General features: G+C 38.6%; 3 protein-coding genes and 2 non-coding genes across 5 annotated transcripts; 1 reads left to right on the top strand and 4 right to left on the bottom strand.

The window, feature by feature from the left end:
- Positions 1-1164: 1164 nt before the first annotated feature.
- Positions 1165-5411, bottom strand: LOC117145395. The gene is made up of 4 exons (XM_033311034.1): positions 4683-5411; positions 1752-2168; positions 1537-1686; positions 1165-1478 (listed from the first exon to the last, which is right to left on the bottom strand). Exons 1-4 carry the CDS (start codon positions 4897-4899, stop codon positions 1327-1329), a joined length of 936 nt encoding a protein of 311 aa, XP_033166925.1. The 5' UTR covers positions 4900-5411; the 3' UTR covers positions 1165-1326.
- A 1164-nt stretch (positions 5412-6575) lies between these two features.
- On the bottom strand, positions 6576-6696 carry LOC117135354. Its single transcript, XR_004459008.1, has one exon. It is a non-coding gene; the product is annotated as a U5 spliceosomal RNA (small nuclear RNA).
- Positions 6697-6981: 285 nt separating this feature from the next.
- LOC117135367 lies at positions 6982-7177 on the top strand. The gene has a single exon (XR_004459021.1). It is a non-coding gene; the product is annotated as a U2 spliceosomal RNA (small nuclear RNA).
- Positions 7178-7469: 292 nt separating this feature from the next.
- On the bottom strand, positions 7470-9089 carry LOC117150792 (circadian clock-controlled protein). Its single transcript, XM_033317838.1, has 4 exons — positions 8934-9089; positions 8496-8870; positions 8297-8443; positions 7470-7704 (listed from the first exon to the last, which is right to left on the bottom strand). Exons 1-4 carry the CDS (start codon positions 9010-9012, stop codon positions 7553-7555), a joined length of 753 nt encoding a protein of 250 aa, XP_033173729.1. The 5' UTR covers positions 9013-9089; the 3' UTR covers positions 7470-7552.
- An 869-nt stretch (positions 9090-9958) lies between these two features.
- On the bottom strand, positions 9959-12632 carry LOC117150785. The gene is made up of 4 exons (XM_033317831.1): positions 12439-12632; positions 10535-10915; positions 10285-10431; positions 9959-10224 (listed from the first exon to the last, which is right to left on the bottom strand). The coding sequence occupies exons 1-4, from the start codon at positions 12542-12544 to the stop codon at positions 10070-10072; spliced, it is 789 nt and encodes a 262-aa protein (XP_033173722.1). The 5' UTR covers positions 12545-12632; the 3' UTR covers positions 9959-10069.
- Between the last annotated feature and the right edge of the window lie 224 nt (positions 12633-12856).

The raw sequence follows: 12856 nt of genomic DNA, 5'->3' as shown, positions 1-12856 counted from the left end.
CACTTTTATTCCTCACTGCATGACTGGATTGAGTTTCCATTTAAATTCCAAGGTGCATAATGCATTGGGATCTTCATTTTCCACCAGGTGAGTTTCAGTAGACCCGTTTGAATTCATCGCCTGATGTAAGTGTTTTTTGTAAATAACATGCAAAATTTACGATACGACGTTTAGCGAGCATTTTACCGGTTGTACGGAGGATACCTCTTGTCTCAGGATTTAATAATAATCTTCATTGATCAGGGATTTGTTTCAATCGTATTATAAACGCTGAGTTCGAGCGGCGCCTTGGGTGTTAGAAGCATCACAAATTAAGTCAATTGTTTCCTCAGAATCGACCAGATCATTTCAATAAAAAAGCACTCGACCCAAGCTCCATATATTGATCGATGGAAAGTTAAGTGTCACGGCCTGGACCTTTGCTGGATAATTGTGTTTCAATATTTTGCCAACTAATTGTTGGTAATTGGAAGCCGTGGGGCACATTCACACCTTTGATTGATCGACAAGTGGGAGTGTTGAATATTGTAATTGAAAAGCTCTCCAGTGGAATCGGTATCGATCGAGTGTGCATTTCTCAGCATCTTCAGTTTCATACAATTGGATGTTCTGACAAGGGAACATCGCCCACTCAATGTTCAATGAACCTCTTTGGAATTGGAGCCGTTCACATTTTATTAATTAGCTTATATTTTTTCGACTAGGTCAATTCCTGCTAGCTATAAATTTAAACTTTATTTTTTAGTTCTTCAATTTCAAGGAACCTTGTATTTGTGTATTAAATTAAAGGGAATAAATATATTTGTTAAGAAAGATATTTATAACAAATACCCTGTTAAAGGATTTTATTTTGTCGGTGGACCCAATAAAAATTTAAATTTTAAAAACATATGTCAAAAGTAACTAACTTTATGTATAGATTTACATGTAAGATCCATAAAATTTACCTGTCAAGTGTAAGTAAAAAAATGTTATGTCGAGCAATTTTCAGCAAAGAGCATACTTTTAGGATCGGCAAAAAAACCGGGTAGAAATAACTTGCAAAGACTTAATCGATTCATTTAGTAACAAAATAAGTAAAAAAAAAGGACACACTTTTGTCAAGAGCATTTATTTTAAAATTTTCACATAACTTCTTTTTTTTGTTCAGAATGGATGACATAAATAAATACAAATTGGTTATGTTTCAAATCATTCCAAATGATTGCCAAATCGTTTGTGCATAGAAAAGTATTTGGAAACAGCGCTTAAGATAAATTTGTAGTCGTAAAAATAAGGCTTAAACTAACTAGGAGCTAAGTGATCCTTGAGGACGCGCTTGGTGCATCATTGAACCAGGAATTTTTCGATGGGTACCTTGGAGAAGAACTCGTTGATGTGGGCAATCAGAATGGGAGCCCATTGTTCGCGGGTGGCGGGAATTCCGACGCGAGTGATCTCCGGCAGATTCTCGTTGACCAGATTGAGAATCATGGCATCTAGGAGGTTATAAAATCTATCAGCTTATTGAAAACTAAAAGAAAATAATGGGCTTACTCAGGTTGCGATCGGAGAAGATGCCATTGGCCACCACTTTGGCATCGCCGATATTAACATTGGCATTCAGGCGATGTAAACTGAGACGCTGCTGACCACTGGGCAGCTGTTCGATGTGGCCGTCGGTCAGAATGGTGGCCTTGATGTTGTCTGGAGGGAATATGAAAGTATCAGGCACATGCTCCGCTGAACTAACTTTTCAAACTGGCACTTACCGATGGTGATGTTGAAGGGCCCCTTGGGCACCAGACGCAGTCCTCCGAACTTCACGTCCGCCTTGAAGTGTCCACCGGCCTTTAGTTGCGGCAGTTCGACGCCCAACTTAATTATGAAGCCGTTATCGGTGAAATTGGCCGCCACACTGTTCACCTGCAACTGGCTGATGCCATAGATCTCCATGTTCTTGATCAGAAGACCGCCCTGGATGCCATCGTTGGTGTACCGAAAGATGCCCCTCTTGTAGAAATACGGATCAATCGAGTCCATATTGAACTCCGGCACTCCCTGATACCTCAATTTTGGCGCGAATGACTGGATCAAGCCGCGTATGCATTCATTCAGATCCGAAGAGCTCAAGCTACAGGGTGTCACCTCATTCGAGCCACTGGACAGAGTAGCGGACGCTGGTGCAACTGGAAGGCGAAAGTGATGCGAGATTAGTTCACAAGTCGGTTAAGTCATGGTTAGCGTAGGTTGTAAAGTTCGTCGAGGCATAGCAAAGGGCCTGACCAAAGGGGAGATCACAACTATTATATTTATTAAAATTTTCGCTTTCGATGCCAGCCAACCAGGCATGACGAAGTTCACGTGTCCCTGTCGCCACGTGTCTTCTGTCATATGCGAATGGGGTTTATGTCATGGTGACAGTGACCTTTGTGTTAAGGAAACACATTTTAAGGTTTTAAAAACAAGAAACTAAAAGATATAAAATTTATAAGCTTATGTACTCTTGTAGGTAAGAAATATGCATCATACACTCATTACCAATGCCAAGCGGTAATGTATTTATAACAAATTATTATCAAACACTAAAGTTAAAGATTTCTCCACTAAGGCTTTAATATGCAAACGCGTTTTCTAAATGTAAGCGTATTAAAAGAAAACATATAAAATACCTAAAATGCAAATCCGCTTTTAAACTACGCTTACACTTTAATACTTCATCTTAATAAAGTTAAGGAAGTTTAACAACGCGTTGTTAAAATGAAATTTTACTTGCAACGATATTTAGTCACGCCACTAATTGTTTTTATCTTCTCCTTCTAACGACAAGCGGAAAACAATTATTTTAATGTTTCTTGGCAAGGCAAGTCCAAATCTAAAAGATATGAACACAAATTGAAGGCATGTAATTAAGAACCTGAAGAATGAGACAAACTTTGGTCAATTTAAAGTCGAATTACCCACGTGAACAGCCCTATTAAGTCATTTGGCTTGAGTGCTCCGAAATATGTTTCCCACTGTTTTGTTTTAAACATTTTTCCCCTGTTTCGCCTGACAAGTTCAATGTCAAAGGTGAGCTGTTATGGCATAAAGCAAATACCAAACCCGAAATGTCGAAAATAGGAGGTGACAGAAAAGGGTTGGGTCGAACTCAAGTTCGTTGCCTAAGTCCTTTGTTTGCTCAGGCCAGTGCCAATAATTCGTGCTCGCCGCGTTTTTTTAGTACCTACTACTGGCGGTTTTCTTTGCGCAATTAGAGACAAGTTACAATTACAGCTTTCAGTTTGGCACAAGCCCAGCAGCGCCGCTTACGCATTGATGTAGGTCAGTTTTTCAGCTTTTCGCTTTATGTCAGCTCGGCGGTAGTCATGATAGTCTTGGTAGTGACGGCAGCCGGTTTCGGATCGGACTTAAGCCTCGTTTTTGCTTTTGTTGACGCTGAACTCTTTTCGCAAGAGCGCAAACAACACGCACACACACATGGACAATCACATACAGTAGCCAACACCTCGTGCTTGATTAAATTAATGTAATTGCCAATATTTCATAGCCTGCATTATCCCGTGTTTATTCTGCATTTATAACTCGGACCGACTTGCGTCACAATTTCTATTTACCCAACGATTTGCGCCTCAGCTTGTGGTAAAAGTTACCACAAAAAACATGTGTAAGTGTGTCAAGTTCAAGTGGCACAGGCGATGACTTGCTTGTCGCTTTATTTTACATATTCCACTTGCCATTTCAAAAGCGTTAAAAGGCGAAATAAATAAAAAGATTTAACTGCAAATACACTTGCTAATTTCTATTGCAATTTCAGTTTCTATAGCCTGGACTTCGCTCTTTGCAAATCCCATTAAAACTTCTTTTACGATGGCAGTACTTTTCCCAGTTTTGAAGGTCACGGGCCTATACATATAAATGTGGTGTCCAGTGAATGCGCAATACAGGTAAACATTTCAAGAAGGTAAACTTTTTACAATGAGTAATCGCCACAGATTGGCATGGAAGGCACACCGGACACGGCCTGTACTGAATTTAAAGTAAGGAATCATATTGTCAGTGAAGCTTAGACGGCAAATGAAGAACTTGTTGAAAACAGGAAGTTAGATATTGCAAACAGATTTAAGAACGCGTTTGCAAATAAGTTTTTTTCTGGTCAGTATTTGGCTAATAAATATTGTAAGCTCCCGTTTCCGAAATTATTTTAGCAATGCATAAATAAAAGGTCCATTTTTGAAACGTAAAACTAACTTAAAAGTATTTTTCACAAGTGTAAAATATCAAATGATATTAAAAAACAGGCAACAACACTTACAAATGCCATAAAAAGATAAACAAAACTGAGTAAATATGATAAGCAAATCTTCGACATACATGCAAATATCTTTAAAAATAGCATATTTGTTAGTAGTATTATAGTAAGTATTTTAGTTCGATCGGTAGAATTTTTACCTCGATCAGAGTACAAATAAGAAATAAGATATGCAAGGTTTCATGATAATGATATGAACCATGATTTTTTGTTTAAACGAGGCACTGCATTCGACAACGACAAATTGCAATAAGCAAACGAAAGACTTAGACAACGAACTCATTGACTTGAGCTGCATTAATTTGGTGTTTATATATTTGAGGACGTGAGAAGGGAGTGACATTTTGTTTGACTATCGAGTTCCTTTGTACGCTTGCATAAGTTACCTTACCTGCATCGGCAAAATCGATTGAACTGGAGGGCACAGCAACATGGCTGTCGGAAAAGCTGGCAGTCTGCGCCGCAAACTCCTCGACCGGGCTGGAATTTGGATTCGGATTGGGATCGGAGCTGAAAACACTGGGTGCGGAGGTTGGCAGCGTGGCCGCATAGCCACTTCCGAGTGCCAAGGCGGCCAAAATGGTGAGCGATATGCAAGGCAATTGCATTTTTGGGACTGGCTGACTTTTGCTTTCCGATTTCCTCTGCACAATGGGCCGATGCAAACTCGTTTCAATTGATTACTGGACTCTTTCTATTTGACTATTTTCGTGTGACTTGATTTAACACACGAATACGGTCCAGACGGTAATTTTCTTGTCTCCGTTTTTCCTTTTTTTTTTTGGTTTTTGGTTTTTTATTTGCGTAATTTTTTGCAAACCGGCTTCACTTTTATTTCTTCACGAGCGCTTTTTACAGTTGCTTTTTTGTTGGCTTTTCGGTTTTCTCGGTTAACTGCAATTGTTGCTGCAATTGCTGCACACACGGACACTGGGATGCACACAATCTCAGCCAGCTAATTGCCAAACTTATCCGCAGAAAATGGACAAACGAATTTTTTCGAGTTGACGGCCCGTGGCTTGCAAATCTTGAAATGAGCGCTGCATAAATCGCACGTTTATTTATAGTTTTCAAGCTGCCCGATTTTTGTGCTCGTTCAAAAGTTTTTCCAAGCCGCTGCCGAAGCCAAAGCAAACAGCAACAACACACACATGTAGGCCCCAACAAAATCGGTCGTTTTGAAGGCTTTAGGCCGTCAGTGCCGAAGCCAAAAGCCGAACTCAAAAGCTCATCTCGGCCAAAAAAAAAGCTTATTCAAAAGAACCACTATACTAAAGTTTGAGAGCCACAAGTTCAATATTTTTATAGAAGATCTTTTGAAAAAATTAGTTTTAAGGGCCTAACTTAAAAAATCTCTTTTTAGCGGTACAAATAAAACATTTAATTTTATATGTAAGTCTGGATAAAATGTGTATACATAATTAAACACTAGACATTTTTATACTTTAAACATTGTAATTTTCTTTAATATTTTAAAAGATATAAGTTCTTTATGGTCAACGTTCTTTAAAAAGTGACAATAAGTGCATTCTTTATAGAGTGCCCCAATCCCCATACAATATGCAAACATACATCTCCTGATTGTTCCCTCAAATCTGTCAAATACAGCCAACAATGAGAAAAGTGACAAGAGGTTTTCCCATCCCCCAGTCTCCAATCCCTGTTTTCAGTCAAAGTGCAAGGCACGTATTAAGTTTGAGTCGCAGTTTGGCAGTGAGGCCCTCCGAGGTGTTCATGTAAAATGTGGGTCAGTTGTAAATCTTTGCAGCTTTATGCCACATAAAATTATTCATGAACCTGTGACTTTGTGGGTGTACAAATCGATGTTCAAGGTAGTCTAGTACGTGACATCTTCGAACATTTAGCTCAGCAAGTACGAGGCTTCCGAGAACATATTTAAAATCAGAACTCTGCAAATGATGAACTTTGCTACGGAAGCAATATTTCGAGTTTTGCACAAATTCTATGCCAAATGTATACAATTAATAGATTAAAATACCCACTTAATATGATGGGCCTGTCTTTAGACAGACGACAGACAGTCGCGTGTTTATTTTTCCTATACATTTTGTATAGCTTCTGTTTTGCGTGCACATCACGAAACAATCCAGTCACCATAGACATTAAGAATATATAATTGACTGCAATATAATAAGCTGATTTATGGCACATTTAGCGCCGTCTACGGTACGAACTCGAGTCGAGTAAAATTTCATCACTCCATATGACCAACAGATTTTATAATATTAAACAAAAACCTTATAATGAATTTCTTATGGCCCAGCTACCGAAGTCGCCTGGCACTACAAAAAAATTATTTTAGACTCATTAGAGTGTTCCTCTCCACGGAAATCTTTAGTAAAAGGCGAAAGATTTATTCGACAATTGAAGAGAAACCAGAGTAACTTTACTTCGAAAAGTATTTACCCTACCATTTGGAACGAGCTTGAACATGTTGGGAATCATAATGTTAGTAAAACGCAAACAACCCCTAAAGTATGTTTACGGTAGGGATCTTAGTCATATTAACTCATGTGGCTACCTGGAACGGGAATATGAGTAGTATATGAACCAGAAACCCCTAAAATAGGCAATAGAAAGCATGATAACTTTCTACTTTCACATTTGTAATTCCCAACTGGTTCTGGCTGCTCGCTCATGGACACCCCGTTCGTTTTTTGTTTCAAGTTATCGCTTCTCGGCCTTATGGCTAAGATCAAAGTGTAGTATCTGTTCTTATCAGCTTAACATCTGATAGTTCCTCCATTGGAGGACAACAAATGTTAAACTGATTTTTGGAATCAGACGGAGTGCTAGGAGCTTGCTCCACCTCTGTCGCGGGTTGGCCCGGTATTGCAGTACCGCCGGGATTTCGGCCCAACTGAATAATAAATTTAAATTATTTCCCACTAAAATCAAGTTCAAAGATAGTTTGGGATCTTGCTCAATTGCACCGCATTTGCTACTACACAATTGGAGTCAAGGTCGAAGGTCGGGGTGCTGCACACTTAACCTATTATCGCGATTGGGTCATAAAGCGGTAAAAAAAAAAAGTGTTACACTTGCGCTGCGCTCAACTAGGGCATGAAAAATTCCATAAAACCTGGCTTAATTGGTGTCGCTCAAAATGGGCAATTCAAGCTGGCGCCTAGAATAAATGTTTTTTAATTTAAAAAAATATTATCATTTAATAGCACCTAATGGAACAATTTATTTTCTATTTAACCATCATCATTCTATTAAATCCAACCGCCAATTGAGCTACTCCTTGAGAAACTGGTCGATGGGAACCAGTTCGAATGCCTCGTTGAACATTCGCAACATAAGGGGTTGCCAAAACTGGCGGGTCTCAGGCAGCATTATTCCGTAGATATCGCGCCAATACTGATTAGCCACATTCAGAGCGATTTTATCTGTAACGAAAAATAATCACAAGCGTTACAATATGTGCATTGAGTACACAGAAAACACTGTGTCATTTAAACTGGTTTGCCTTTAGTTTAATGGATTTGACTTAATACCAATTTTCTCTACTGCACCTGTTTATATGTGTGTACATCTACGAAAATGAAGTTATCTAATTTAAATATAATACATCGATATTGGCAGCTTGCAAAAAATGCTTGGTAGGTAACTTTTATAGTTTAATTATAGCTTCGTAAATCTTTTAATATATATTATAGTTAAATGAACGATAATTCTATTACTGCGGAATCAATTGCTACTTGTATTGACGTAATACATACAACTAATGCAAAGTGCTTACGTATTTCAAGTAATTAAATATTTATGTAAACACGAGGAAGCAATAAGGCAATCGTTTTTAGTGCTATTCAATATGTTCTGAAGTAATTTTAAATGAGAATTTTCAAACGACCAAGCACCGTATTTGGTTAAATGCACAATTTAAATAAAAATATTTAACAACATTTTCAATAGGCAAACATCGTTTTTCATAGTGCAACAAATTCACTAGTTTGCCTTAAACAACAACTTTGAACTCACCCAGTTCTGGATCTGCAAATATTCCGTTTGCCTTGATGACCAAATCCTTGATCTTTGGCTTTGAATCGATATTCTTGAGTCGGAAAAACCGATGGCCATCCTTCTCGTAGATCTCACCATCGGTCACCGTTGTGGCCTCCACGTCCACTGCAACCGGAATGATAAGTGATCACCAAAAGAGGCGAACTAACTTACTTACAGAGCGTTACGTTGAATTCACCCTTGGGCTTCAGTTGCAGCTGATTCACCTGCATGTCGGCCTTATAGCTGCCCACAATGTTCAACTTGGGCATTTGGGTGACAAAACGGAGTTTCACCTTGTCGCCATTGACTTTGGCGGACACCTCTTTGGCGCGATTGGAGGAGAAGCCATAGATCTTGGCATTGCGAACAGTGATGCGACCATTGACCGTGCCACTGGAGTATTGGAAGCTGGTGCGGTTGAGGTGCAAAGGTTCGTAGGGCTCGATTCTCAGCTCCGGATTGCCATCCTTGAGGCGCGGAGTCAATGTGTTAAACAGCTGCTTCACGCACTCACCCAGCTGATCCTCTTCAGTCGAGCACTTTGGCAAATCTTCAATGGGAAAATGGTATATATGTAAATAAAACATAATAATATAAGCTATACAATACCTACCAGCAAAGTAGTTTTTATCCGTGGGAGCTGCACTGCATCCCAAGGCCAGCAGGCTGAGCAATCCAATAGTATAATACATTCTACTACTAAACTGTATCCTTTTTGGGACTCGAATTCGACTTTCAACCTACTGCTAGAACGTTAAACTACAACTGAAGCTCCCAGACTGCAAGTCGAGCTATTTTATTCTCCAAATTAGCACACTGCGACACAATGCAAGTTAGAATCTAGCTTAGTATATTTTACTTGTAAATCAGAAACATTAGCCGGCAAACAGCTAGACTTTGACTGAATGCCGAACCGGCTCGGTCTGCCTGATTTATAATGTCGTATTATTAAATGGAAAAATATATTGAAGGTACTACAGCAAATGGCAACGATGATTTGCCATTAATTCTTATACTAATTACCCAGTACGTATGTTAATAATGGTCTGCCGATTTTGGCTATTCAATGGTGACATTGTAGGGCCGCCAAATTGAGCTTAAAGAAGTCTCGTCATTAGATGAGTCATATTTAAAGTTGGTTGTACTATGAACTTAACAATATATAGTATAGTATCGCTAGAAAGTTAAATTAGATCTATTATATTCTGAGAAGCTTTAAGTTTGTGTGTGTCATTGAACGCCCTGTGAAAAGTTATACAATAAAGTACAATTCAATCGGGTTGCATAAAACCATTAGTGTCTTGAGTTATTGCTTATAGGATAGTTACTAAGTGACTTCCATTATTCGATCCAATAGTTTTCCATCCATTTGGTTCGATTCCTAACTACCAATAAACCAATAAAACGTTTCAATTTATTTATTAATTTATTAGCTTTTATGTGACCATTATAGCACCACTTTTTCAGTCTGCCACTCAAGCCCTATTTAATTGATCTTGACTTGTAAATTGACTCATGACTCATTGTTTATAGTAAGTGCAACCTTTCACTCAAGAAAATACACATTACAAATTCCACAAAAACTTGCAAACATAGTTAGAAATATTTTTTAAATATTGAAAAGAAGTATCTCTGGCATAATATTTAGGTAATTGTATCTTTATTTCGGTACAAACTATGTTAACACCTTGAGTAGAACAGATGAATGCGGAAGGTATAAATAGTAAAACAATATTAAAGTTAGGTATCTCAATTCTTGGTAACAAGCATATCGAACGGTAGTGCAGCGAAGAAGTCATTGGTGGACTTCAGGATCAGGGGCTGCCAGGTGGCCAGTGTCTCGGGAAGCATGGCCTGGTAAAGCTGGCGCCAGTACTGATTGATAAAGTCCAAGATGACATCGTCTGAGCGAAAACAAAGCAGTTTAGTAAGTGCTATAATAAAGCTGATTGGTTATTACGTACTCAGCGCCGGATCGGGAACCAGTCCATTGGCGTAGAATTTCAGGTCACCCACCTTGGGCTCAGTCTCCAGTTTGGTCAGACGCAGATAGGTGTGACCATCACGCTCGTAGAGCTCGCCAATGGGTCTCGCCCTCATCGCGACATCAGCTGCAGAAGAAAAATTGAATAATATAATAATAATACTAGCTAATTATTATGTGACCTAATAATAATTAATATGCAGTAACATGTGTTCTGCTGCGTTACTTACTCATGGTAATGTTGAAGGCGCCCTTTGGATTCAGCTTGAGGTCGTTGAGCTTGATGTCCGCCTTGTAGAAGCCCTCGACGAACATTTGTGGCACATGCGAAAGGATCTCCATGCGCACGCGTCCATCCTTCAACCGGAAGTTGACCTTGTCCACGATGCCCTCGCTGAGACCGTGGACCACGACGTTCTTCATGGAGATCCGTCCCTGGAGCAGGCCGGAGGTGTAGCTGTAGGAGCTCTTTCCCATCTCGAAGGGATCGAGTGGCGGAATGTTCAGCTCGCTGATGCCGTACTTCATGCGTGGCGTTATCTGCTGGAGGCCCTGTTTGATGCACTCGCTGATGTTGATGTCACCCTCCCGGCAGGTCGGAATATCCCCAGCTGCCGAATGCCAAGTAAAAAAAAAATAAAAAAACAAAAATTAAATTGGTGAGCATGGGGACCTTGACATATTTAGTTCAGCATAAAACACGTTAGCCATATCGCGTACGATCGATGTGCCTATGATCAGAACGTGACAGTTTTCTAGCCGAGAATTTTCAGTTGGAGTTTGGCTTAAACGTTTCGTCGCTCACATAATTGTCAACGTCATGAGCAATTAATTTGTTGATTAGATTTGATTTTGTCAGTGAGTTGAGCGAAAATTCCTGCATATCATTTAAGAGTTTCGTTCTGCTCGTTGTCTCAAGTTCGTCTCGGCAATTTTCCTATTGGTCTACCTTGGGAGAAGTCTACCTTACCGGCGGAAGTGACATGTCCGGACAAAAGACTTAAGCGACGAACTTGTCATATATTTTTAACTTCTCCCATAAAAAAGCTATATTTATATCTACAACAGCAAGTGACTCGGTCGGCAAATATCGTATAAAAAAACATTTGCAATTGTCGGCTGGACAATGAGGTAATTTAAATGGCTGTGTGTTTATTTTTGGCCAAAACTGTTTGAAGACAATACCTATCAGCATGACAATCTACATTTTGTACTTGTCATGGTCTGTCTGCGTATGCCAAAGAACTATATTTAGATACTTATAATTGAATTCGTAAAATAGTGTCTTAATAGTGAAATTAAGCTCACTTCAAGGACAATTTCTAGACATCACGTGTTACATTCAGCAAATTCTTATATAAATATTTATAAATTATAAATTTTTAAGTGTATATGTTTTTTAGCAAATTCTGTTGCGTTGTGAAGAATATAAATTTCAATCTTATCTATCTCATTTACATGTTGAGTTTTACAAAACGGGCTTTATGAACAATTAAAAATCCTTAAAAAGATCAGCAAATACATTAAATATTTTATTATCATTATGTCAAAATAAGAGGATTTTCGCTAAGGGTATGCAATATATTGCAACGTATCTAAAGTTGTGCAATGCTATTGTTTTAAGTTAATCTGGGTTTGAACTTTGACTTTGTCAGACGGTTGAATTGCTTTGTTATAAAATTCACACAAAGTTGCGTGCTTCACATGATTATTGCTATCACGAAGTCAATTTTGTATGTTCGAATTTTCTATTTAACTGATAATATCACAAATTAAACGACTTGGCAACGTCAGAGTATACTAAAGTGTCGAATTAACAATTTGTACTTTTAAATTGTTTTAAAACAACGCTCGAAATTATAGAATGTTTCAGAAATTTAGAAATGAACTTTTATTTTTTAATGACTGTATTAAATCAATAATAAAAGCTGCAAAGGAAATCTACGCATTTTTTGTAGTATCTTAAGATATTGTGTTTTTGAAATAAAGTTCTAAGATAAATTTGCTATTATGTATATATTTTGCTTTAACATTTATTTTGTTTAAATGCACTTTTCAAGAATTGTTTCAGTTCTTCTTATTTCTTAATTTTAATATCGGTTTTGATTTTTCACATATGTATAATGACACTCACGTATTTCTCGAACTGGCTTGAACTCAACTGGTGGCAATTCTATTTCCGCTGCCAAACACGAGCCCGCCACCAGAATTAGAGCAAGTGCGCCAAAGATACGACCCATTTCGATAGTTTCTTAATTATTTAATTGACTTTCTCGTTAGGTGAAGTTATTCCACATCCGTTGGATTGCCCAACCTGACCGATGCAAATGCGAATCAACGTCTGAGAGCTGCGATGGGTGGCGGGCTCTTATTTATGGGAAGAAAACAAAACAAATCCAATCAAATCGAAATTGCAAAGACAAACGTAAAATAAAAAAGAGGCACACACACAGATGCTCGGCATTAGCAAATAATAGGGATTTGGGGGCGGAGCGGTGGGCGGTGGGCGGTGGGCGGTGGGCGGTGGGCGGTGTGTGGATAACAAAAATAGC

Source organism: Drosophila mauritiana, chromosome 2L, assembly GCF_004382145.1.
Source record: "Drosophila mauritiana strain mau12 chromosome 2L, ASM438214v1, whole genome shotgun sequence".
Classification (NCBI taxonomy): Eukaryota; Metazoa; Arthropoda; class Insecta; order Diptera; family Drosophilidae; genus Drosophila; species Drosophila mauritiana.
The sequence above is the reverse complement of the archived record's forward strand: the minus strand, read 5'-3'. Positions and strand labels throughout refer to the sequence as shown.

Bases quoted from the DNA above. Each gene is read 5' to 3' on its own strand.
- LOC117145395 (XM_033311034.1), bottom strand. From the start codon at position 4,899: ATGCAATTGCCTTGCATATCGCTCACCATTTTGGCCGCCTTGGCACTC. The intron at 1,687-1,751 runs GTAAGTGCCAGT...TATTCCCTCCAG, and splicing joins GCCCTTCAACATCACCATCG to ACAACATCAAGGCCACCATT. The intron at 1,479-1,536 runs GTAAGCCCATTA...ATAACCTCCTAG, and splicing joins CTTCTCCGATCGCAACCTGA to ATGCCATGATTCTCAATCTG.
- LOC117150792 (XM_033317838.1), bottom strand. From the start codon at position 9,012: ATGTATTATACTATTGGATTGCTCAGCCTGCTGGCCTTGGGATGCAGT. The intron at 8,871-8,933 runs GTAGGTATTGTA...TTCCCATTGAAG, and splicing joins GGATAAAAACTACTTTGCTG to ATTTGCCAAAGTGCTCGACT. The intron at 7,705-8,296 runs GTGAGTTCAAAG...TTTTCGTTACAG, and splicing joins ATTTGCAGATCCAGAACTGG to ATAAAATCGCTCTGAATGTG.
- LOC117150785 (XM_033317831.1), bottom strand. From the start codon at position 12,544: ATGGGTCGTATCTTTGGCGCACTTGCTCTAATTCTGGTGGCGGGCTCG. The intron at 10,916-12,438 runs GTGAGTGTCATT...GGCATTCGGCAG, and splicing joins CAAGCCAGTTCGAGAAATAC to CTGGGGATATTCCGACCTGC. The intron at 10,432-10,534 runs GTAAGTAACGCA...TTTCTTCTGCAG, and splicing joins CGCCTTCAACATTACCATGA to CTGATGTCGCGATGAGGGCG.